We start from the raw sequence: 25,953 nt of genomic DNA, 5'->3' as shown, positions 1-25,953 counted from the left end.
CAATCCAGTGGTACATGTAAATAATGAACTGACAAGTTAACACCCCCCATCAGACAGCTGATGGATTTTATATGAATAATTTGTCGTCGGTGATTACTTTTTGGAGATTGTTCTCTGCTATGAGATGCCGTTTACCTTGCTGGCATGGAATGACAGTATTCCTTCTGAGTCTTTTCAGTTGTGGTTTTCTAGTGGTTATATTGTTTTCAATGTGATGTAGAGTCTGGAGGTGCTGAAGGTGATTTGCACACATGGCACAGCCCGCACAAGAGCTAGTTTTATTCAGCTGTATAAAGAGAAGAAAAATAGAGTCCACAGAGAAAGGGAGTATTTGTGCAGAAAATACAAAAGGCTGATTTGAATAGTCAAAGTATTTGTTCACCCAGGGCAACAGAATTTTTTATGAAGCGAGGTGCCTTCCCAAATCGCTTTCACTCTCTGACCAGTGGCCCGGCTCAACTCGGCCCTCCCCCCGCCTCCGCAAACCGCCCTTCCGATTCCAGCACAGCGACCCTCCGATTCCGCGTGACCGCACAACCTCCGGGGTGGGATGGCGGGGGCTAACTCGCGCACGGAGCGGAAGCTTCGCCCTGGGTTCGAAGAGGCCGGGCGGACGCTGACCAGAGCAAGTGTGGCAACACGAATGCCCACGCTTCCTCTCAGTCAGGCGGGAGAAGCTGTGGGAAATATACCTCCTCCCAGGATTGGGCGACTCGCTCCGTTCCTCAGCTTGAATTCTCTTGCTTCCATTCCCCCACCCTTCTTCCTTTTTTGCATTCCCCTTTTTTGCGTTTTCACTCTCTGCGCCACCTTGCAGGCTAGGATGCTTGATTCCCGCACACCTCCAGCACTGCAAATCCCATATCCGGCATCACCTGCAGCTATTTGCTATTTATCGATTGGCCTGTAGCAGTTTGCTGTATATCAATCGATTATTGAAATCATGTTGGAACATTTGGAGACAAGTTCTGTATGCGCCGGTAGTGCCATTTTCCCCAAATGCACGCAACTGTGTAATCCATCTATGACAGCTGAAGTTTAGAGTACAGCGCCATTTGCCTTGCACATTTCAGAATAGTGACACAGGGAAAGAAAGGCTCACATCGGTCATATAAACAAAATAAATCCTCAATGATATTTATGTGCGATTTTGGTATTGGGGAGAAATAAAGTATTCCAAAACCTCTTTCCCTCCCGTTGCCAAATAATCACTTACTGTAAGTGCAGGGTATAAACCCATCATTGAATAAATAAACCGAATACAAAATAAATCTGGATAGCCACAAGGTCATATTTCTATCGCTCATGAAAATATATATTGGATAAGTCTATTTACTGCCGCCTCTCCCTCTCTGTCGACTCCTAGCAAAGAGAGATTTTATGGCAGATTGAGTTTGTGCTGAGTCCAGCACAGGAGACAGGGCTTTGAGCTGAGTATTTAACCCAGCCAATGCCTAGAGATTATGCCACTACTGAAATGGAATCTTCTTATACCAGCACCTGGTGTTTCACGGGATAATCACCATTAAAACACAGTTTTCATATATTGTATGTCTTTTCCACTTTATCTGTATATCGCTTTCTTGAGCACACATCCCTGTGAAAAGCTTTGAAGTTTAGGTGCTAATGTTCACAGAGGTTTTTTGTCCTGTTTCTGTCTAATCTCATGCTCTGAACTGTTGACACAATAGAAACATAAAAGTGTGCAAAGGGGTGAATTATGGGAATCTATCCAAATGAAGTTCCAAATGCCAAATTATCATAATGAACTTGAAAATGATGTGAAGTTATTATGGTCTCAGGTCCATTTTGCTGTGGTTGAAACTGCTCAACTGCCCCTCCAGGTTATCCAGACCATCAGTGCGGTCGACAAGGATGAGCCCCCGAGCGGACACCGCTTCTTCTTTGCCCTGACCGCCGAGGCAGCCGGCAATCTCAACTTCACCCTCAGAGACAACAAAGGTGTGTAACTGTCACTCATCCAGGGGCATTTATTTTGCTTCTCAGTATCAGGTTATATTCTTTTGTTTGCATATGTAATTATTGTTTCATTTAATGATTTACTAACTGATTTATTGCCTGGCAGATTAACGTACTACTGGTTTTCTTTCATTTTTTTTCATATCTTGATTTATCTTGATTGTTAATTGAAATAATTGATTGCCTTAGGTGTCACTTGAAATTCTTAAACAAAGCAAGTGTGTGTTTTTAGAATATTTTTACTATAAATGTATGCGTCCATATCCCTGTAGAGCAAAAGGAGTAGGAGTTGAGATGAAGGGAGAAATGAGGTGGAAGGATTGGAATAGCTGTCCTTCGCTTGCAGTCAATCAGCATCTGTCGGTTGGCAAAATCCACCTAGGCAGGCCAGCAGCCCACGAAGAGGTGTGTGTGGGGGGGGGCTCCAATCAGCGTCCAAATCATTTTTTATCACCCTAATTAACTGTCAGGGCTTGGAATAGATTCCGTGAAACTGTCAGGGTCGACACACCTGCAGGAGACAACAACCAAACAAACTCGAGGGGAGGTTAAAAAGCAGAGGCAACAGAAGTGGATACACTATTCTATCTCTGAGTTTGGTGTGAGTCCTTTCTCCCTGAGTTATTTTCGAGTCACTACACTCTTCTTTCTCCCCGAGTTCTTTGTGAGTCACTACACTCTTCTTTCTCTCTGAATTGGGTGTGAGTCACCGCACTCTTTTTTTCTCCCTGAGTTCAGCGTGTCACTACACCTTTCCCGCTCTTTGAATTCAGGAGTCACTATACTTTTACATTTACATTTACATTTATTCATTTGGCAGACGCTTTTATCCAAAGCGACTTACATAGGTTACAGCTCTTTACAATGTTATCCTTTTATACAGCTGGATATTTACTGAGGCAATTGTGGGTTAAGTACCTTGCCCAAGGGTACAGCAGCAGTGTACCAGTGAGGATTGAACCGGCAACCTTTCGGTTACGAGTCCTACTCCTTAACCACAACGCTACACTGCCGCCACTGCTACACTTTTCTTTGAGTTCAGTGCGAGTCACTACACTCTTCCCTCTTGCAGAGTTGAGTATGAATATTTGAATTCAGGGTCCCGGAAAGTCTTATGAAGTGCAAGCTTTCAGGCTCCCCTGAAATGACCAGTGGGCCACAAACACTGGACAAGGGGGGGCCACAGTTGGGACCCTTGCCACTGCTGCATGCCTAGAGGCAGTAAAGTGGCATGTCACAAGGGTGCTGTGAGCCTTTTCTTGCTTGTTTCAATGCTGAACAAAGTATGAATTTGGGGCGCTGTCAGTCTAAGACTTCTCATCAAGTCTAGCGCTTTTCGTTTTGTCATATTGCACGATAGAAGCGATGTGAAGAAGTATGAATTATGAAAACGTGTGACATTGATGAATCCTGTGACAAGGCTCCCGGTGTTTCAAAATAGAATGTTCTCTAGATTAATGCTAATTACAGTTACTATCCATCTGCAGATTTTTTTTCCTCATTAAAACACATAATTGTGGTCGTGAAGGTTTGCGGATATCGTTATTACTGTTGCAGAGCTAACAGTAGAGTAACTTATTTGAAGATTGTGCTTTTAAGTTGTGGCATGAAGCCATCACAAGCAATTTTGAGCATCAAAACCTGTGGCTACAAATCACAAATCAACACATCGCTGGCCAGCGCCTTGCGTATCTTTGTCCAGGTTTTCTTACAGTAGTAGTGTACGTCACATACAAATTTTAGAAGCTGATTTACAAATACCTGCTGTGCCTCCTTCTTTCCTTCAGACAACACGGCCTCCATCCTGACGAAGCGCGGGGGTTTCCGGCGCCGGGAGCAGTCGCTGTACCGGCTGCCCATCCTGATCGTGGACAGCGGCACCCCATCCCTCAGCAGCACCAACACCCTCTCCATCCGCGTGTGCGACTGCGACTCGGACGGCGTGGCCCAGTCCTGCAGCGCAGAGGCCTACACGCTCCCCGCCGGGCTCAGCACCGGCGCCCTCATCGCCATCCTGGCCTGTGTCCTCACTCTCCTGGGTAAGGAGCCCCCCTCCTCCCGCCCCCCGCCTCCACCGCGTACGTCCCGAGACTGGCACACTGATTGCCCGATGGCGCCTGCCGCCACTGATTGTAGCCTTTGTGGCTCCAAGAGGGCGATTGTTTTATTTGCCGACTTGTTAGTTGATTGGCCGACGAGTGTCCTCCGACGCCTCGCCGGCGCTGTTCATTTGCGCTGATTGGTTGATTGTTTGTCCCAGGAGTGCCGCTGAAGTGGGTCACCGCGAGGCCGCGCTTTATGAGTGGCTGATTGATTGATTGGTTGCTTGAGTGTAGCAGTGTGATCAGGCTAGGGGTAATCTGCTTTGAGTGCTTTTACATGCTGGTTAATGTAGCGCAGGGATATTGCCATGGGATTGGCTTTATTGTATTGTTGTTACAAAATAAAAGTGTTAAATATGAAGTCAAGACTAAGCAACCAGGTAAAATCATAGTAGACTCCTTCAGAGAAACCCTTCTGTCAATAGTGGGGAATGCTAGCTTGGAACTTGGTCATTCAGTTATTGGTTCTTTTTGGAGTGCCAGGTTTTTTTTTTTTCCAGTTTTACCTGTTTCAGTGGCTAAACTTTGATCTTTGATCTAGTCTGTATTTTGCAGCTGTGACCATGAAAAGACGCTCTGATCATTTTTGCAGCATGACTATCAAGTTTACTTTGTTCTGTTGTAATTTATAATTCTGTTGCAAGTTCCTCTGTCTGAAAGTTTTCAATATGATTTTACTTTTTAAATTTTGCTTTCATTTAGGAATGAATTGATGGTAATTGGAACAGCGGTATGAAGCTGGTTCTAGTTAATCATTATAGCTGTACGATGGTCAATGAGTTTCAGTTCAGCTCCAACTATGGAGACTCAGATCTTCAGATTGGAAGGCATTACACTGCATTTGCTTTCTTTCTCTCTCTGTCTCTCTCTCTCTCTCTCTCTCTCATTAAAACTGCACACGTAACCTATCCCCTCATCCCTCCTGCTCCTACGCCTAATCTCTCCCTAACAAGTCCTCAATCAATCAGCAGATTGCGGTGTGATTGCATCGTTCGGCGGGACAAGGCGGGGGGGGGGGGGGGGGGGGGGGGGGGGGAGGGGGGACGAGGGGAGCTGTCCTTGTTACTGTCAAGACGGCGCTTCTCTAGGACTCCAGACCCTTCGCCGCGGTCGCCGCGGCAGTGCCCACGAGCGGGAGCCGGCCCCGGGAGCGATTTCCATTTCCATTAAAATGCATTATCCGGGCCCTCAACGATCGCTTTCAGCGAGCGCCGCCCGGAGAGATTGAGAGGAAGATGTTTGGAGATTGGAGAAGCTGTTTTGCGAAGCGTTGATTTTTCTTGGAAGGTCCTCGGTTCGTAAAATTGTAGTCATTAAAAGTAGCGGGTGATTGCTGAAGCGGTTTGTGATTAGCGCCTCAGCGAGGGGCCTGCGGCGTAACAGAGGGGCGTGACGCGTGCCGGTTTCTCCCGCCACAGCCGAAGCTGAGCTGTGTCACAGAGAGATAGCGGAGACGGCGGAGCGTCCTCCGCCCCGCCGCTGCTCGAGTGCGAATTTTGCGGCCTCTTGGTCACTTAGTCGCCGAAGAGCTCGCCCCCGTTATTTCTCTCCCCGGTTTGGATCATCCCGGGACACTCGGATTAGGCCCCCGCGCAGGCGAATTTGTCCAGAGTTATTTTAGGTCTGGTTAATCCTGTCCCCAGGGGTTCATGCCATTCCATCGTGGTAGTAGAGGGAGGGTAGGGGACAGAGATGCGGATGGGAACAGATCCACTTAATAACAAATTAATATGCATCGTGTAGCAATCAACAAAAAACATGCCAGATGCATCCTAGAAACTGCATGCCCAGGAATGCACCCTTTGAAGAGGTTGCACGTAATCAAAGTTGACCTATAAAAGGTGTATCTTAATGAAAAAAGACTGGTCGTGATCTTTTATAAGAGGCACTCGTCAAGTAAGAGCTGTAAATGGGAATGACCCTCTACAGGTAATCAAAGTTGTCCTATCTAGGGCCACCCCTCCGCCCCGGCCAGCCTCACTGTCCTCTGCAATCAGCATGGAGAGTTAACCATTACAGAGCTTACAGAGGGTTACAGAGCTCATTATGTGACGAGGCTGTGCAGATGCATCAAGTGCGGTGCGCTGCATTTGTGACAGTGGCTCTGCGTTGCCAGGTGAGTAGTCGCGGCGGGGTTTGCCGCAATGTGCTCGGAGGCAATCTAAAGAATTTTGTATGCACGCCTCATGCTCTGACAGCTTCTGCAAAAGTTACTGTTTTTCCATCATTTGCAGATCACCCTCCCTCCGTCTGTCCATTGTTCTGGGCTGGGGACGGATGGGGAGCTCACTCGTGGTGCAAACAAATAGGAGAGGTCAACCTGAAAACCACAAATTTAACGCAACTGCTATGTGGCAGTATTTCATTATAGTCCTTTTTTGTTGTTTTGCATTTGCATGTTTTAACCATATCTGGCATTTCCTTGACACCTTCAAGTGATTCCCCAGACAAATAAGTTTTGAAATAGACAGAGTGCACTCTTTGTGTGTTCATATACTTTTAACCATGTCTAGCATGTCTTGGATGTCTTCAGATAAAAGCCTTATTTGAACATATACAAAGGTAAGTCTTGAAATATATTGAGCGCCAGAGTGAATATTGAGTGTATATTGAGTGAAGACACCTCATCTAGTGTGTAGCGTGTATCTGTGATGCAAATCGAGCTCCTGGTTTGACAGCTAAGATATAGCAGAGTGGGGCCAGCGAGGAGACTGTACTCAAAGTTGACACAGAGCACATGGCTAGGAAGCTGTGCCTGTTCCTTGCGTGCCTGTCTCCGCACCTCAGCCCCCATCCCCCCCTCTCCCCCGTTCTTTGTTTCCTCGTCCGACTTGGTCATCCCCCCCCGCCCCGCGGCGCGACATATAATGTAATTACAGCGGCCTGTGAGGTCGAGCCGTTCCCTTCATTCCGCTCCAGCACACCTGGGGTCCGGAACATGTGACTCACGGCGCCGCGGCCCCCTTCCTGAGGATGTCCACAGCGAGGGGGGGATTTGACCGCCGCCGGCTCCTCTCCCGCCGAGCCCAGGCGAGCTCACGGAAACTGCACACTCGAGCGCAAACCGCTATCACGCCATTGCCGTCACTGTCGCCGGCCTCAGAGCTAACAGGGAATTTATTTTTGGGTTGGATCTCCATATCTCCTCTGCTGCCATATCTCCTGTGAGGATCGTTCTGTGCGAACTGAACCCAACATTAATGCAACCATTTGGCCCATACATTACTGTTGTTGAGGTACTGTAAAAAATCAGATGAGAAATTTAACCTTTGCCTTTTTAATCATTTAATATCTCCCTCATTGGGTATGAAGTATGTCTAACCATACCTCATTTAAGACGTTGTTATCTTTGACCTGTAATAAATAGGCACACAATCTTACACTTACTTAAAATTCCTTTGCGTTCTCCCTCAGGTTGTGAACCTGACAAGAGGAATCTGTGTGATCAGGTCTCTGCAAAGTGGAGATGGTTTTGCGCTCAGCAGAAAGGCTTTTCCTTCACCAGCAGCATTACATTGGTGTTGATCACAGCCCTGGAACTGAAAAACAGCCTAGTCTCTCCTAGACTAGACCACACCAGACTAAAACAGCCTATAAATCTGCACTATACAGGTGCATGAGTGTGTGGGGCAACATTTTTAGTCCTTGCCTTTTCAACCATGGCAGAACTGCCCTAGTGCTAATGGCCACAGACTCACAGCAGTGTAGAACCAAATGGTACATGGATGAAAGTGTGTGTGTGGGAGGGGGGGAACTGCAGGTTTAGGCTTGAATATACAGCAGACCTCTCATTGGTCAGTTCTTCCGTATACCAGCCAATGGTGCCACAGCAAAACAAGTTGCTGTGGAATTTCAGGGTACACTGATGTCAGAAAGCGGGCTCGTACAGCAGAGTGGTGCTGCTCTCTGAATTACCAGCTTGGATTCTTTAAGCCATGTATTTGACTGATAGTTAGGTCACACACTAAGAGAAGAAGAGAGAGAGATAGAGCAGGAGAGAGCGGTGGGGGGTAATCTAACAACACTGGATTGTTGTAACTGTGGCAATGAGAATGAGGCACCACAAGATATCCCGCTCGTTTTGCATCGATTGTGCATGATGGATTGTTTTGGCTATTCAATTACGGCAAATTGAGGATAATGTTAAATTGATCCATTTTCCTCTCTCTTCATCCATCTTGTTTCAAAGCATAGCTCTGCAGCTAAATCAAGCCTTTATACACATGTATACCATACCGTCTCTGAGCGGAGTTCAATAAAGGACTGATTGGAGTTCATTTGGCTTCTCCCACCATGAAAAGGGACAGTGGCTTTCAAATATGCATTTTTTCTTTACAATGCTTCAGTGAATAAAATAGAATGTTATTCTTGTTCCAGTCATTCAGTATTGGTCTTATTACTGTAGAAATTGAAGCAATTTGTTGGAAGGATGACTGAAGCACGCTTCCCCCCCAACTCCCCCAACTCCAGGAACACAATCTCATTTAAACTAATGAACAGGACTATAGCACGGCAGTAACCACCAGCACAGAGAGTGTGGGGTACAGTCTGCTTCTCCTTCATCCACGTCATCGAAAAACACCTAATAGCCCCTCCTCTGAACCAGCCAATCGGAAAGATTGAGGCTTTCCTTTGGGGCAGTAAGACACAAAAACATCCAAATTGCGGCGAATAGGACCTATGTTCCGCAATTTACGGCGGAATAAAGAAACGAATACCCCCCCCCCCCCCCCCCCAACCACCATTCTCCTCTATCCCCTCCTCTGTTTGCCTTTTCATTATGTGGAATGGAGTGCCCCCCCCCCAGCATGTCATGCCCAAGGAAAGCATACTGTACGCGTCCGAGAGAAGAAATATGGGTCTGTGGAGCGATATTTCACTCTCGCTGTGGCAGCGCTGACGGATGGATCATTAGACGTTCGCCTCCATGCTCCGGCAGGAGAAGTTATTTTCGGACCAAAAGTTGAACGCGAGCCGCTCAGAGAGCTGCTGAAGACTTGCGCCTGAGGTGCGCTCTCTCCAAGTCCCGGTGTCCCCTGGCACTCTCTCGCCTGGGCAAAGAGCAGCAGGCCTGGCGGTGACCACCACGTCCTGCTCATGGCAACATTCAGAATGGCATAGCGGGGATAGTGATGAGGGAAATGAGCTCATAACAAGGGCGTTGCCAGTTGGAGTCCCAGACAGGGTATTTCTGTTGCATTCTTCAACAGGTACTTCCCCAGAACTGTTCCATGAATTATCCAGCTTTGTAAATGTATAATGCAATTTTTTTCTGGTTAACAGTCCATTTAGACAAATGACAGAGGGTCTTTTTTGTGTTTGTCATGTCAGGGATCTATATATACTTCTGAGCATGAGAAGTAAAAATGTTTTGACATCAAAACAAACAAAAAACTAAACAAACAAAATCTATTTGCCATTGTTGTGTTTTTATTACAAACGTGTGGGAATACATATTCAGTGAAGTGAACATGAATCAAACATAACCTATTGCACACATGGGTCTGCAGCAGTTGTGTTGGGCAGTGATTTTAAAGCATGGTGTTATTTTGTGACTGGCATAATCCAGTCTTATTTTTTGGGAATAGCCATATGCTCTTCCCATAAAAAAGGATTTAGCGTTGCCCTGTCCGGGGTAAGCAGCTTGTGTGAGCAGCAGAGTGAAGCGACTCACTGTTAAACCCTGTTATTTACAGCATATTTGGCTGCTCTAAATCTCTGTGCTGGTGTGGCTCCGTTTATCTCCTGTTTTCACTTCTTGGTAAAGACGTACAGTACCAGTCAAAGGTTAGGACACACCTGATCAAGATATAATGGGAACCGTGCATTCGAAGACATTTCGATCTAAAGACTTATGCTTAAATGCTTGAAATTTGTTTCTCAAAATATAAATAGTGAAGTTCATGCTTACGTATGAATTTCTATCCCCCCAATTTTTAAAGATATGTTTTGACTACTTTGAAGAATCTAAAATATTTTTTGGTCACTGCATAATTCCATTTGTGTTATTTCATAAAATTCATTACTATTATTCTAAAATGTGGAAAATTTGTGAAAAAAACCCTTCTATGATTAGGTATGTCCAAACTTTTGACTTGTACTGTACATCAAAAGAGTTACAGGGTATTCATAATTTTGTGTGACTGACAAATGAGTTAGGTGATATCTCACATAGTTACTGTGGAACCCCTGGGGGGTCAGGAGGTGGGTGCAGGGAAGTTCACCAATGCAGCAAAGCAAAAGTCCATTGTGGAGAACAGGTAATTACAAGTCGTTCCTGCTAGAGCCATTACATTAGCACTAACACTGGATATTGACCACTCCTAGTTGTGGCAGTGGTACATGATAGCTGCCTGACAACTGCCCAAGAAAATACCTAAACCCTGATAAGAGTTCATGTCTTAATGAAGCTGTCCTAATGTAACTTTTTTCCACACAAATTGAGTCTTCCCAATAATATTTTATTCTCAGCAGGTGGTTCTCCTACGTCGTCTGGCTTCACCAATCCCAAACAAAGTAAAGCAGAAATTCGGCTGCATCCTGTTTTCTACTTTCTTAAATAATAGAAAAAAAACCTGCTGAGCTGAAGCCCTATCTATAATGTAGACGCTACCTTGCCCTGGCTCTCTGCAATTCAGTGCTCCCTCTCTGCCTTTTTTATCTCTCCATCAAATTCTTTCTCCACTGCAAACATGCCCCAGAGGCAGTGGAGAAGTGCCTCAGGGCTCCAGAAGAGCACAGGTGGTGTTCAAAGGTGTTCTCCCCCTGTATGTTGCGGTGTGATTATAAAAGCACCATAAAAGCCTGCTTGTGTTACATAAAGACATGCCCCTGCACTGTCTCTCTCATTTGGAAGCCTAATTGAGGTCCGACGTACCGCGAGCCAGCAGACCACAGGGGCTGCCGAGCACCTGGTTGCCTCATTGAGGGTAACTCTGTGGGAGATGTTTTTTTTTTATTTGAGCGAGAGGACCTGCTGGTGTTTAATCACCCTTGTGAAAGTGATGAAGTGTTGGCGGTTGCCGATCTTAGGAAGAAGTATTGCATCTTTGTTTGTGGTGAGTGTTGCTCCCTTTGTGTAACGCTGTCCCTGTCTCCCTTTTTGCCCCCCGACCCGCAGTGCTGGTTCTCCTCATCGTCACCATGCGGCGGAGGAAGAAGGAGCCTCTGATCCTGGACGAGGAGCGCGACGTGCGGGAGAACATCGTGCGCTACGACGACGAGGGCGGCGGGGAGGAGGACACCGAGGCCTTCGACATGGTGGCCCTCCGAAACCTCAACGTCATCCGGGACCACAAGGCCAGGAGGGACGTCACCCCCGAGGTGCCCACCCTCTTCTCCTCCCGGCCCCCGCCGTACAAGAGCGTCCCGGACAACGGCATCTTCCGGGAGTTCATATGGGACCGGCTAAAGGACGCGGACGTGGACCCGTCGGCGCCCCCCTACGACTCCCTGCAGACCTACGCCTTCGAGGGCAGCGGCTCAGTGGCCGAGTCGCTCAGCTCGCTGGAGTCGCTGAGCACGGATTCCGACCAGAACTACGACTACCTGAGTGACTGGGGGCCCCGCTTTAAGAAGCTGGCCGACCTTTACGGCCAAAACGAGGCCAGCAGCATATTCTCATAGCCTTGCTCCTGCTCCAGCTCGGCCTGACTGTGGAATACAAACCTAAGGGAAGAAATTTCTCAAATTGCTGAAAAGGAAGAAAAAAATTAAAAAAGGAACAAGAGGTTACTGAAGAGACTTTTTGAATTGAGTGAAAATGATGTCATTATGGACAGCTGTACGAATATGAGAATACGATAACATAAAAGAATATAAGAATATGAGAAGTCCAATTAAAAAAAAAATAAAATGAGACACAGTAACATTGACGGCTTTTTTGCATTGATACCCTGGATAGCAATTGCAAAGAAGATAAACTTTGGGAGTTTTTTGAGAGGGTCTTAATAATCATACAGAGGACATTGTTTGGATTAGCTAAACTCTAGCAAAAACGATGGGAGCTGGGCCCAGCGGAGAGGCCTACTGGACGAACGGCGGAGCACCTGGCGCTGCAATGACTTATTGACTGCTGGGCAAACGTCCCAATGCAGATGCGTCCACCAAACACTCCAGCCGCATTTGTCCCCAGTCAGAATCGAAACCCCCTTTTTTGTAGGAACTTTATCTGTAGTGATTAGTCAGTACAGCTGCATTTTAACTAGCCCAGTGGTCATTTGCTGTGTACACCTCGATCAGTATCGATGTTCTTTTTTTGTTTGTTTGTTTTTGTTTAAGGATTTTTCTGGAAACCTTGTTGGAGTGCATCACCATATGGACATACAGCTGAGAGCATTCCGTAAGAGGAGGGGAAAAGGGAAAAAAAAAAAAAAAAACGAAAGAACAAGCTGAATTTGATCAATGTTTGCTGTCAAAGATGTGTCTGCCAGACACGGCTCCATTACTATGTAAAAGGCTTTGTACATCCTCCCTGAAATCTGCTGTCAAATTATGATCCGCTAGCTGAGGAAAGGGACCTGGGCACCCCCCTCCCATCCCCTCCCCTCCCGTGTGATTGCTTACAGAGAATAAACATTTTCCTTAATTATTTTGGTAAAAGAAATTGATGCTGGATTTGAAGAATCTGAGTGCAGCATTTGTTTTGCGTATGGAACAGGATAGCATCCCTGGGAGTCTGTGCCCTTTGAGATTGCTTAGTCCTGATACGGAATCATAAAGGTAACTGAAAGTGGTGCATTGTGGGAAGTTGAGCATTGACGGATGCTGTACAGGCAGGAGTCTTTAGGCTTCCATCTTTTTTAATGATTTTTAAAGAGTTGAAGCCCCCTCATTTAAAAAATCTCATATTTTCTGTGCTGTTATAGCAGGTGGGTAGATCTTAACACTGTTATTTGTAGTGAGGGTAAATGGTCCTTGAACTCAAGGTTCCGCTGGGTGCTATTGTTCTACCTGGGCTGCACTCATAATAACTTGTACACATGGCTACCAGACACAGACTATCAGCAGTCTGCACAATGAAGTCCTTGATTTCAAGGAGACACAACAAAGCTTGGCAAAAAAATGACTGTTTTAGAGAGAGACCAGGGCAGGTGAAGTACATCGATGAGTTGCTCATAACCAGCTCACGCTTCATACCCCGCAAAGACAGAAGACAGATTACCTCTGTTAAAGTATTACTTTAACAACGGCTTTTTCGTTCAAGGTTCTTCAGAAGGAAGATGACATTTATTTCAACTATTTGGAAAAAGAAGAGAAATATTCTGATGGCTTTCTTTACAGAGGAGTGGCAGGTTCTCCTTGAAGGAAGGGAGCGCTCCTTTCGCACAGAGGAGGGAGGCGAGGTCGCTGCCCGCAGGGTGGAAGCCTCCCCTGTGGCGAGCTCGCTGGCGGGCGCGGCAGTGCGTCTGTTCCTCTCCTCCGGAAGGAGCCCCGCGCTTGAATTATCTGAGGCTCCTCAAGCAGCAGACGCCCCTCGTGATAAATGGCGCCCGCCGTATCAGACTGGTTAAGAAAGCCTTTGCAAATAAGCCAGCCGCTTCACCATGAAGGATGAGACTGTCGTTTCGCAGTACGTGCGCACATACACACACGCAGAAGCAAACTCCTTAAAAGAAGCACACATTGCACAGCTGATTCCCCTCTGAAACTGGTGGGCTGCAGTGAAATATCAATTAAGAATAACTAAGGATCTGTTGCCGTTTCTTTTTTCAGAGAGAGTACTTTGGGCACACGCTTTGTTGATCTGTTTAAATACCTTCAATTCTGTTCTTTCCTGCCGTAACTATGGGAAATGGTGCCACCCTTGATCTTTCATCTGATGTTACCGTCGTGAGGGAAAAATCCGTAGCAACAGAGAGCAGAACTCGCAGAGTGTCATCACGTCATCCTCCCGAGTGTGCCCAGTCGGGCTCTCAGGCTCCTTCTCATTTTCCCAAACTTTAACATAAGCCAACAGAGACGAGAGAGACGTAATGGATTCGGCATGACACACAGACAGCCTGTGCGGGCGAATCGTCTCGAGTCCTGCAGGAACATAATAGGCGGTGGCTGCCCATCCTTTGTCACTCTTTTTGTTCCTACCTTGTCAGGTACTTTTCCCATCATGCCACTGCTCAGTGCCTGCAGCAGTGCTGTCAGAGCAGAGCCGGTTCCTGCGACAGTTAAATAATAGCACACCTCTCATGTCCATCACAGGCGGAGCGGTATGGTATCGGAAAGGCCATGACCCATTGCTTTCAAAAAGCTGCAAACGCCGGGGTGTATTTCTGTTCACAGTTTACTGTCAATTTATGGCCACTGTCACGTAATAAAACTGCCTCTGTAGGACGTGTGTTCAGTTAATGTGCATCGGCTGCCTGTCGAGCAAGATTGGTTCTTGGAATTCTCTGCCACAGCCTGTTCCACACTGTAAATTATGGGGCTTCAAAGATTTTTTTTTTTGGCCTCCCAGCCCCCATCCCCCCGCCCCCGCAACATTAAAAAAATGGAAAGGTGAAAAAAAAAAGAGTCATAATCACTTTTGCAAATGTGTCCATCTTGTCTCCAGTACCCTTTTCTGTTTTGAAGACATGCATTTTACCCCGTTGCTAATGCGATTTCTTAATTACCTCAAAGAATAATTTAGTCATTTTGCTGCAAAGGGGAGATAATGAAGATTGAGAATATTGTCTGAGAACCGCTGCCGTCGTAAAGCAAATCTAATTATTTGTTAACTGGTTTGCTAAACGAAATCTAAAAGGGCAATCGAAATCTCATTCGCCTTGGCACTAAGTCCTAATAAATACCATTTTAATTAAGAGAATTAGCAGGGATGAGCTGTGATAGGCATACAGGAGCTTAGAAGGGGAGGAACTTCAAGGAGAAGTTTTTGACTTCCTTGGTACATAACTCTAGAAGTGACATTTTAAAGAAGGTCAAAAACATATAAAAATACATAATATGCATTCCACAAAGCATTTGTGGAGCTTTTTTTTTAAAATCAATTTAATATTACGTAACATACTCAGATATACCTAGACACTTTTAGTATGCAATCATAAACAGAACTGTTCATCAAACAAACTAAACACATGCTATCCAGTATTATTATAGTCACAGTCACAGAAATAAGACAGGTATATATGGTATATATGGGATAAGATCTGGGATATATTTGTTCATATGTACACATGCTTCAAAAGTAATTGACAGTGATATTGTATCTCTCATAGCTGCTGAGATTGTGTACCATCAGGATGATGTTCTAGACTTAAATCCATGCTGCACTGCAGTCGATCTTTCCAGCAGGGCTGCAGGTGGCTACCCTAAAGATTAAGGGTAGGTTGGAAATAAACCAAAGTTCCAAATTATAAAATACTTTTTTTCTGAACCACTTAGAGCGGCCAAAAAAACTCTGCAGTCTATGGCAGCTCTGAAGCAAGATCATGTAAGTGAAGGCTCTGAAGGCTGGCAACTCGAGTGCAGGCCATTTCACCTGGTGGCTAACACTTGGGGATGTCACAGTGTGGGGCAGATCGACTGAACACTTACATGGATTGATGAGCGTGATGATTTCCATTTCGGCACGGGGAGTACGCAGTCTGGGGTCTTTTTGTAACCCTTTCCAGTCGACACCAAAAAAACCCCACTGTTTTTGTTGCCAGTTTTGCAGACAGAAATGAGAGTGGCTAATTAAGACACGGGACACAGACCAGGAGGTCTCATGTCATATCTCTCTCTCTCTCTCTCTCTTCCAGAGCAAGGGAGGGGCGAATTTTCTGTGGGTGTCATTAATCGCTTCAGATTAAAGGAGCAATATTAAGTCAGCGGTTCTCAATATGTAGAATTTCAATTTAGCAGCATTCTTGCTGTGCACTGTTCTGGTGTGTAGACTGCTCTACACACATTGTGCCATACATTCAAAAGCTCTCTGGGAAGTGCTGCGTGTTACACAAGACAAACTTGTGGCTTGGTTGTAGTCACAGGGTTGTGAGGGAAGATGCAGGTGAGAGTTACAACAGGCATTCCTGAGTCTGCTACAGGAGTACATTTTGTTACTTCTGCGCCAAGGTGTCATTCTACTTCTTCTTGGCGAGTCCAGCTAGTCACTAGTGAAGGAGGCCAAGCATCAGAAAAAGAAATAAAGAAAAAAAAACAGTCACCCTTTCTACAGTGGACTTTATGACATGAATACAATATGAAATATATAGGCTTTGGCATGTGAACAAAGATCACATGTGCTTTGTAGCAGAAACAGCTTTTTTATTGCAATTACAAGTAGGCTTTTATTTTAAGACACACGTACTGATAGCGACATTAGCATATGACATGCAGTCTTTGAAAATAAATCTGAGAACAGATTCTGTGTGACAGTTGTTTTACAGTTGCGGTCACATCCCTTCATGTGGAGCAATATTGCTGTGGTCTTTAGTTGATCAGCGGCACAAGAAGGCAACTCGTGTCTTGTTGTACGGTGAAAGTCAGAATGACATGCACATTCACCCTAAAAATGACAGCAATTAAGGGTTCAGTTAGAATAACAACCGCAAAGGTCATTGGCATTCCAAGGCAAGGGTTATATAACCCAGAAGTACAGCGCGGTTCAAAGTATGAAATATCAAAATCACCATGAGCGAGCTTTCCGGTAGATATTATTCCATGCACAACTGAAGTCTACTCTGCGCCTCCCCGTGATATACAGTATATCAACAACTAACAGTAATCTCTGATAAACTACTCGATGAGCAGATATTACCTGGATGCTGTCTTTCTCATTGATTTTTCAGCTGACGTTTACCGTGTGTAGCCAATTAACTTGAGACAAGTCTTTTAGGGAGAGAGCATCGAAACTATAGAACATGTCTGATGAAATGACAGACCTGTTTACATTCTGACAGCTTGAGTAGGATGTTGTCGATATCCAAGTGGCCTTCCTTGTACCGAGAGAGAACAAAATCGAGCTTAATCGGCTGATAACATGCCAAGCCCCATGCAGTCTGGTAGACAATCACAGATTCATGTTTCACAGCTATCTCTGTTCATTTGTACATAGAAATGTAATCTGCTGAGTTTTGTATTGGAAATTTCAAAATTGCTCTTGACTTGAAGTCATGTGTATAATTTTCAATAAAGAGGTAAAAATGGTTTCATTCAGAGTCCTGCGTCTTTCTGTCAAATTGTGTTGTGTGAATTATTGATTATTTGTCCAGTAATTTGAGGGCATTAGACCCTTCCATTTGATGTGTCAAATGATGTTCCAGAACAGAGATAATGTATCTATTTCAAAAAAATATTTATAAACTAATTTTTCATTTTTTTATATATTTGTTTTATGAATGAGCAAAATTTGTAGCATTTATCACCCTTTAAACAACTGTCTTTCAGATCACTTTTTACATGTTGGAATCTGGGAAACTTGGCATTCTGTTTTAGGCTTTGCTCATTGTATCCGAGTACTTGATTTTTGGATGCTTCCCTTTACTTAGCATCAGGGAACTGGCAGAAATGATTACTTTCACATTCATCACTTTTGGGTGCACAGTGGTTATCTTCCAGGAGAGAGGAAATATGACAAAGCTGCACCCAAAAATCATGTATAAGGTGGAGCAATGGATTATGTGAAGCAATTTGTGGTTGCTTTCTCATTTGTTCCAGCGTAAGATGACTTGGGAGAATACACAATGTTCTAGGTGAGATGCCACTTAGCCTCTCTGTCTCATACTGTTTTATATCACAAGAAAAAGAAAAGACTCTTTTGCCACTCTGGAGGATAATGGGCTTGTATAAAAATCCAGCAACCCAAAAATCGATAGCAGTAACACTGCTGGTAATTGAAGTCTTTTCATCAGACTTTGGAATTTTTCCCTGGCCGTGACCTTAGGAAGTTATGGGCAGACAGTAGTTCCTGAAACTCTTAGAAAAATGCCGTACTAAAAGTAAGCTAGCTAATTTTACCTTCTGAAAAAACAATGACAAATGAACAAATTAAGCGTAATGTAGAATCAGTTTACAGAAAATACTGTATAGATCTGTATAGTGAAGATGGATTTTGATGCACAAAAAAATGCAGGGGTCACAACTGTTAGCTTGTTTACCATCTAGCTAGCTGACTAATTAGCTTTTGCTGTTGATTTACCACCCTTTTAATGTTTTTTTTTTATTATTTTTTTATTAGTTAGCTCGCTATTAATTGTCTTCTACTTCAAAACATACATTTTGCAGTGGTTTGTCTCAAAGCTATTTAATCACATCATATGGCTAGCTAATTACCTGTCACTTCTGCCTATGCAAGGGAGCATGAAGCCTGAAGATTGAAGTCTGACAAGAAATACAATAAAAACTGCATGCTAAATAAAGGATTCCAGATTTCTTCAGTTCTGTATTTGCCCCTGCTGGTGAGGTTGGTAGCTAGCAACAGAACTAACATCGTTGATTTTTATCAGTAATAGGCCTACTAGAAGCTTTAACTTACAGCAAAAGGACCGTGTCATCACAGCTTTATAGGAACATACACTGATGGTCCTTTCTTGCTTGACATTATTTAGTGTGTTGCTCCACAATAAGGAAGTAAAATGCTAAGGTAGGCAGCGAGGAAAGTTCTCCTTTGCAGGTCCTGTGGAGCCTTTCAAGAGGACAACAGGGGGCAGAAGAGATGACCTGATCCAGTGGTCTTAACAGAAGCCCAGCATGAGCCGTACGCAAAGTGCTTTTGCTTTCACACCTACACTTGCCTGCTGTCACCTAACACAGTTTTCTGTGTTAAGTTTGTTACTGAGAATGGGAAAAGAAGGCAAAACATGGCAATTTGCTGGCTTTAAAGCTGGATCACTTTAACTGCTGGAGACGGTACATTGCTGGAAGCCTCCTAAGACTGAGACTCAGAAAGCACAGCCAGTGGCTCCTCTTGGAAATGCATTTAAACAGGCAATGATGCCTGATTAGACACTAGAGTTGGCAAATTAACACAATAAATAACTTGAGGATGTCAGTACACAGCCACACCTCACACAAGCCACAATACTGTTTAAATAGTAATTGCTCAGCTGGGAAGCAGTTTAATCTGTCTACAATTGGTTCTGTTTAAAGATTGTCAAATGGAATGAGATGGGCCCCAATATATGTATAAACGTCTGTTTGTGTGTTAACCTTGTAGAAGCCATATTGGCTATGGACAACAGCTCTCGAAAAGTCTTGTGAGAGCTTTTGCCTGCCATAGCCATTTTGAAGTCATTTGAAGCGTGTGCCTTAAAAATATCTGCATCTGGTCAACATTAGAGTCTACACCACAGCAAGACTGTAGAAAGGGCATATGGCACCATTTGAAAACACAGAGGTGTTAGGCTGTCAATGAAAGCAGTCTATACAATGTCTACAATAAAACATTTTTGTGTTTTATTTACTGTGGCATGATAAGCAAACATCAAGAATCCAATCACAGCAGAGTCCGATGAGGGGTGAACCATGATGGAGGTAAAGAGGACCATAGAACAAAAACATGCCAGTTACTACCTTACCTGACAGCTAACCATGCGCTAAGATGTTAGCTACATGAAGATGTGATGGTAAGGATAGTAAGCTAGCAAGAAAGTTGTCGTAGCGTGGGAGCTGAGCTTTGCTGAAAGAAAATTGAAATGCTTGTCGTCCTTACTAGCACACACAGCGTGCAGCATTTTTTTTATGGAAAATGTCTCAACTTGATATGATATGGAGGAACAATTTTCTCTTCTTAGAAATGACTACATCTTGCAATTACAGATTACGATTGAGTCATTTGATAAAATATCCTTGAAATCTTTTTGAGTGTTTATTCATTCTAGTGGACATGTCTTCTCTACCCACAATGTGCTTCCATTGTGTAAATAATGCAAAGCCCCTTCTTTAAGTGCACTGGATGTACCAGTACAAACGGGTAGATCATCACATAATAGCCACACAGATGCTGATGCTTTGACCCAATGCAACAGAGGGTCAGAGCTGCGTCAGTGTCTTGCTGACGTTCTCCAGGGAGGCAAAACAGCGATGCCCCCGCAGCGTGAGGCTATTCCAAGCCTCGCACCATGACCCGCGGCAACGGCGGACAATTAAAGCTTTACAGCGTTCTCTCCGGTACAGGCTCTCCAGTCTGTCTCTGGTGATCGATCACCCTGACAGCGCATCATTATCCTTGATACATCCCACTTCAGCAGGCTCATACAAAGGCCTCCCGCACACATTCGAAGCATGAAAACGCAACCTTTTTGTGTCTCGCACGCCGTGCTCCCGAGGCCTGAACGCCCCTCCTCTCCCTCTCCTATGTCTGTTTGTTCCGCGCCGCAGTTAAGTCATTCTCCACGCCAGCGATTTTTGCAAAGCGATCGATTTTCTTGCAGAATTAAATATAGGATTTCATACATTTAACAAAATAGCTGTAAGAAAAATCCAATTATCCCCGCACAAGCTTGGGAAAAACTCATTAAAATCCTGTAATTATCATGCGAGCGGTGGCCCTTTTGTGTCGAGGTAGAGAACACTGCAAAAGGGCTGACCCTTTAGAAAATGCACTCCGTGTTAATCCAACAGGCTTTTGTTGTTATGGTGGAAACCTTTGAGACAAGTTGTAACAGGATGACCCACCCACCATTTACCACCAGTCCTTAGGGACCAATGACTTATAAAAAGCAATTACAAATATCGCTTTACCATGGGTCTCTCTGTAATCATTTATCCATGTGTTTGTGTCTTGGGAGGCATGTTCCCGTAGAGATGGGAGGAAGGACATGACTGATTCCAGTCTTACTTGAACCTTTCGTAGCAGGTGGGTTATATGGCAAAGGGGTGAAGGAGCCTCCGCTGAAGGAAGATCGATCATTGTGCTGTACCTCCACTTCACACATGGACACATGCGTTGCATTTCTCGAAGATGCAATGATGCTCCTTACTTCTTAACATTATCTTGAATTAAATTGATTAATTGTGTCAAATTAATTTACTAGTTTCGGGCACACATAGTATGAATATGCTCAAGAATTTCTTGGGAATTTATAAACCCACTGCTCTGTTTTTAGCCGGTGTAAGGCTCCATGCCCACTTTCAGCTTTAAGGCTGAATACCATATTATGCAGCCATTCTTGTCTCTGTATTGGCACCTACTCTCATTCCATACTTGCACACAGCTATCACAAGAGTAGCACTCACACAAGGTATTAAGAAGTGAGGAGGTGTAAAAAAAAATGCATTCAATCTGATTAATATGAATACCAATGTGTATGAAACTTGAAAGGATTTCACACTGTCTTGAACTGATACAGAGATAGCTTGTGTAAGATCACATTAGTTCAAGCCGCATAAGAGCCCTGGCAAACAGAAATCTTTACATGCGGAAGTGAAAAAGTAATACAGATAATAACAAAGACCTTTGTGTCTCATTCAGCTTCCTGTAGCAATGACCCATTTGCAATGTTTTCAGATGGCAATATTTAGTTTTGTCATGAACCATAGCTAAATTCAGCGAAGTCCTTACTGCTGCCCAAGATTTCATTAACAGGCAAATCATGAAAGAAACGATATATGTGGCATGTGGAAGTATTACAAATTACAACTATTACTCCTTCTTTGAAAAGGTGCTTACTATTCATATCAGGGGAGTGGAACTAGGATTTTAACCAGACAGGCACAGGTTTGAATTCTCCCACAAGTCAGTACTGTTGCTGTTGCTACCTTGTTCTTGAGAAACGTGCTAGAGCTGCATTGTTTAAGTGAAATATAAGGACATCTACCTAGCAAGTGAATTAAGATCATGATGTTTTCGGGTGCATATCTGTCACAAGGCCATCAGCCATCAGAGTGAGTGGGGCAGCCCCAGAAACCCTTGTTGGCCCCTACCTGTACGTGTGTTATGGCGCCTGTTCAGTAACATGTTAGGGCAAATACTGTACGTCTGTGCATGTGCCATGTGCCAAGACATGCAGGACATGCATGGACATGCAGAACACACGTCTACCCCTCGACATGCGTGTAGTGCTGAGCTTTGGAGTGATAAAGCACACACGGTCACACAATTAAGGTATGCATATATTTAGATGCACACACAGGCATACACGTTTACACATAGACACACATACACACATATACTCATGTGTGCATACACTCATGTGCACGCACAAAGGTATACATATATTCACACAAACACTCAGGACACGCACACACACACACTTGCTCACTCACAGACACACATACACAGGCATTTACAGGCGCACATGCAGACACACACACACACACACACACACACACACAGAGCGCATTGATCCCTAGGTGAGGTGAGCTACTCTTCCTCTCTGGGAGCTCTGAGAAACTTACGTTATAAGACGCTGTGAGCAAGCTAAAAAAAAAAGCAGCTCCCACAATGCACTAAACCTGCAAACAGCAGAGGTCCCGAAGCACAGGTGTTTGTTTCTTAAGATATGCATCACATAAGGGAGTTATTTGGAGGAACTGGATCAATGAATAAATATCTATGACATGAGGCATCAAGACATTTTTTGGGGGAAAATCAGGTCTCCTCCGGGTTGTTTTCAGATACCGAGACATCCCTTGGATTAAAAACCAGCAAGTCTGCAGCACAAGTGTATGGAATATTATTTACATAAACAACATTCTCTTGCTGAACCTCTCCTTTTTCTCAAGCAGGGATTGTAAACCTGTGACTCCGATGTAGCCTCCTTGTTGATAACTATAGGTGTTTTGTGTATTTATTACGGAATCATTCGGTAGAGCAAGAGACTACTGCGCCTTCGTCTCAAGTGCCTCCATCTTCTGGAAATGACAAGTTGGACTGAAAAACAGGATTTTGCATTTCCTCGCAGAAAACGAGCTACCTGGAGCGCTCGAGGACAAAAGGGGCCCAGAGGTGAATAATGAGAGGCACCGCAGGGGGAGAGAGGGCTGTTTCAGAAGACGCCTGTTTTCTTATGTTTATTCAGATCTTAATCCCACTCGCCCGCGTGCACACGGCTCTTGCTACCGGCAACAGTGTTTGATTAGCCACACCTGTTTACACAGCCACTCCGATGGCAGCCTTGCTATCAAATGCCATCAGACAAAGCCCATCTGTAGCTGACACGTGTAACCCAGGTTGTCCAATAAATTATTGATGTATGTCCTGTTCTTCCCGGTCTTTGATAAGAATTATTTATATTAAAATGAACGGAAAGAATATTGTCTAAGGCCGTAGAACACAGTAGCTCTGTAGACCATCAAGAATAAAATAAAGGACTTATTAACGGAATTTAATGAGATGTGATGTTAAGAAGTTGGAATGTTTTAGAGTTTCAAAGTGTGGTACCTGATCTGAGTAGTAAGCATACACTACAGCTGAAAATGAAGGTTTCAGGTTATCTTTATTTCTGGATCAGAGTAGTTAAAAGATAATTAACAGCTGAAGATCTCAATATTCAGCCTGTAAATTACCATCATTAGGGATTTTAATTACTTTTTCTCAACAGCACGGTTATATCACCTGTGTTCAGAGTGACAGGGGATTCATCCAATCAAAGCCACTCATCCTATTGGATGCAAGGCACAGAGTCCGGAGGCAGGCCCACCTGTGTGTGCTTCTGCCCAGCTGTGACTCCGAGGCAGATGAAGGAATCATTAAGCACAATCTCTCCCACCCCTACAGGGGGTCAGATACGGCAAGGTGCCGCAGCTGGGAAAACATTCCCCGCTACCTTCAATAGCCCTTACTATTTATAGTGTACATCTGTTGCACAAACACAAATATACTGGTAAATGCCAGGTAAATAAGTTAATTAAAGACCATATACTTGTCCATCTGATATAATTTGTTTATGAGGTAAGAATTGTTTTTACATTGTGTGAAAACATATTCAGATATACGCATGGCTGTTCTTATGAAAATGTACTTTAGTGCATGTTAATGTATCAACATTGTTAATGTATACAGTATGACAGAAAAAATACAAGACATGAAAAAATGTGGTGCATTTTATTTACATCAAAGAGCAGAACTGAGATATCAGATACCTTATAATGAACATATGTCAGATTGGAGCTTGAAGTTGATTTAATGGTTTTTCAGACTAAATGCACTGTGATATGAACACAAGGGCAATGATTAACTTGGAGCATGCACCCAGTCAACGAGCCTGTATGTGGCCTTATAAAGTTTGGTATGTTGAGTGTCTTTGTAACTAGAAACAGGTGAAAGTAAGAGTTTAAGTAACAGTTTTAGTAGAAAAGTTTTAGTGACAGTTTTAATTTTTTTTTAAAAATAAAAATGTATCTTGTTTAATATTAGCATTTTGAACCCAATGTATAATGTTTTGATCCACTGTCAGTGGCTGATGACTAAATCTCTTTTAAGAATTAAGTGTTAATAGTGTTGAGCATTCATACAGGCAGCTTTTTCTGTACCTATACTCATACCAGGCAGATGTGCAAACAGTGGCAGATTCTCAACTCCTAGAAAGACACATGTATTCTAAAGACAAAGTAATTATGACAGACCGGAGAAAGAAAAAAAATGAATGGTGACAAGAGACAGGTGCTTAAAGATAAACAGTGCCACATCCTTTATAGGCCACTGCAATCTGTAGATTTAAATCAAATTAAATGCAAAACTACTATTTCCATTGGCTGAGGAGTGCCTGAGATAGCCAATGAGATAAAGGCATGGAGACCTTTGCTGACAATCTGACAAAATGATCAACTTATTATGCCCATTATGGAAAAAGTAGGATGGATCCAACAACCAATTGGCCTGCAGAAAACACTGAGGTGATGGCAGGAAGTGGAGTTCAGCCTTCAAGGAAGCTCAAGAGCAATCAGGGAGGAGTCATTATGAGGGACGTAAACCCACTTTGGAAACAGTTTAAGTTTGGTGACCGAGGTCTCCAGCATGTCACCTCACACGCGCAATTCTTACACTTTTGAGTCTTCAAAATCAATGTTTGCACTGACATCACACAGGAGAGGTTCTGGGTGTGGTAGACAGCGGGACTCTTGCCCTGAACCTGACAAATTGTTTCAATCATCTGAAAATCTGGCAGGGGGGAGTATCAGTCTGTGCTGATGGCCGGTTTATGAAGAGGAGCAATATCCTATCTGACAGAATTAAAGTTTGCTCACTCACCCATACTCTGGAGTTCTCTTTGACAAGTGAACAATGAGTACAGGCGTTTTGATTAGCTTTTGATGGTTAGATAGGCTTTGACTCACAGTATATCTAATGGAAAAGTCTTGCTTTTAACCCACCATTTGCTATCAGTTTGTAAACAGTGAATTAAGGAGGATGACAAAGGTTTGGGATGATGTGACCTTCGGTCTGAAATTGCTATTGACTGCCACCCTCCTGAAAATGATCTCACAGTGTGGGTCCGTGCCTTGAACCTGGGGTGGCTCCATCAGACTGTGTACCCCCAGCAAAGACATCAATAAAAGAGGTGGCAGGCTTCTGTAATGGGCTGCTTGTGCATATGGTTCTAGTGCCAGCCTTTGCTTTCAGTTACATAGTCCCATCGTTTCCTAAATTTTATATTACATTCAGTTTTTTTGATAATAACACATCGATGAGATATAACTTGTCCCAAATATTTTAGTAGTATATCTGAGAAATACATCAATGTAAATATAAACAATTAATCAGACAATTTTACCATTTAAACCAGAACTGGTAAATATGTACAAAAATTTCCCCTCAGTTCCACATGAAGGTGTCTTTTTTTCCCTAGAGCACAAACATGATTTAATATAAAACCCTTGCAAGGTTAAACCTGTCTTCTTGCAAAATGTTTCATAACAATATATGCTTATATGTAATTACCAGTTGATAAAGTGTCAAAAGGACCATTTACATTCAACTTTTATGGCACATCCCCTCTAAGCACCTTCACCT

General features: G+C 43.9%; 1 protein-coding gene across 1 annotated transcript in view; it reads left to right on the top strand.

Annotated features, from left to right (window-relative positions):
- cdh7a (cadherin 7a) overlaps positions 1–11,708 on the top strand; it is a 73,401-nt gene extending 61,693 nt beyond the window's left edge. The window contains exons 9-11 of the mRNA XM_036519021.1: positions 1,845–1,962; positions 3,768–4,019; positions 11,203–11,708. Coding sequence (XP_036374914.1) covers positions 1,845–1,962; positions 3,768–4,019; positions 11,203–11,708 — 876 coding nt within the window. The remainder of the gene's footprint in view (positions 1–1,844; positions 1,963–3,767; positions 4,020–11,202) is intronic.
- The last annotated feature ends 14,245 nt before the right edge of the window (positions 11,709–25,953 follow it).

This window comes from Megalops cyprinoides, chromosome 24, assembly GCF_013368585.1.
Source record: "Megalops cyprinoides isolate fMegCyp1 chromosome 24, fMegCyp1.pri, whole genome shotgun sequence".
NCBI classification, from domain to species: domain Eukaryota; kingdom Metazoa; phylum Chordata; class Actinopteri; order Elopiformes; family Megalopidae; genus Megalops; species Megalops cyprinoides.
This window is presented reverse-complemented; position numbering and strand designations above follow the sequence as displayed.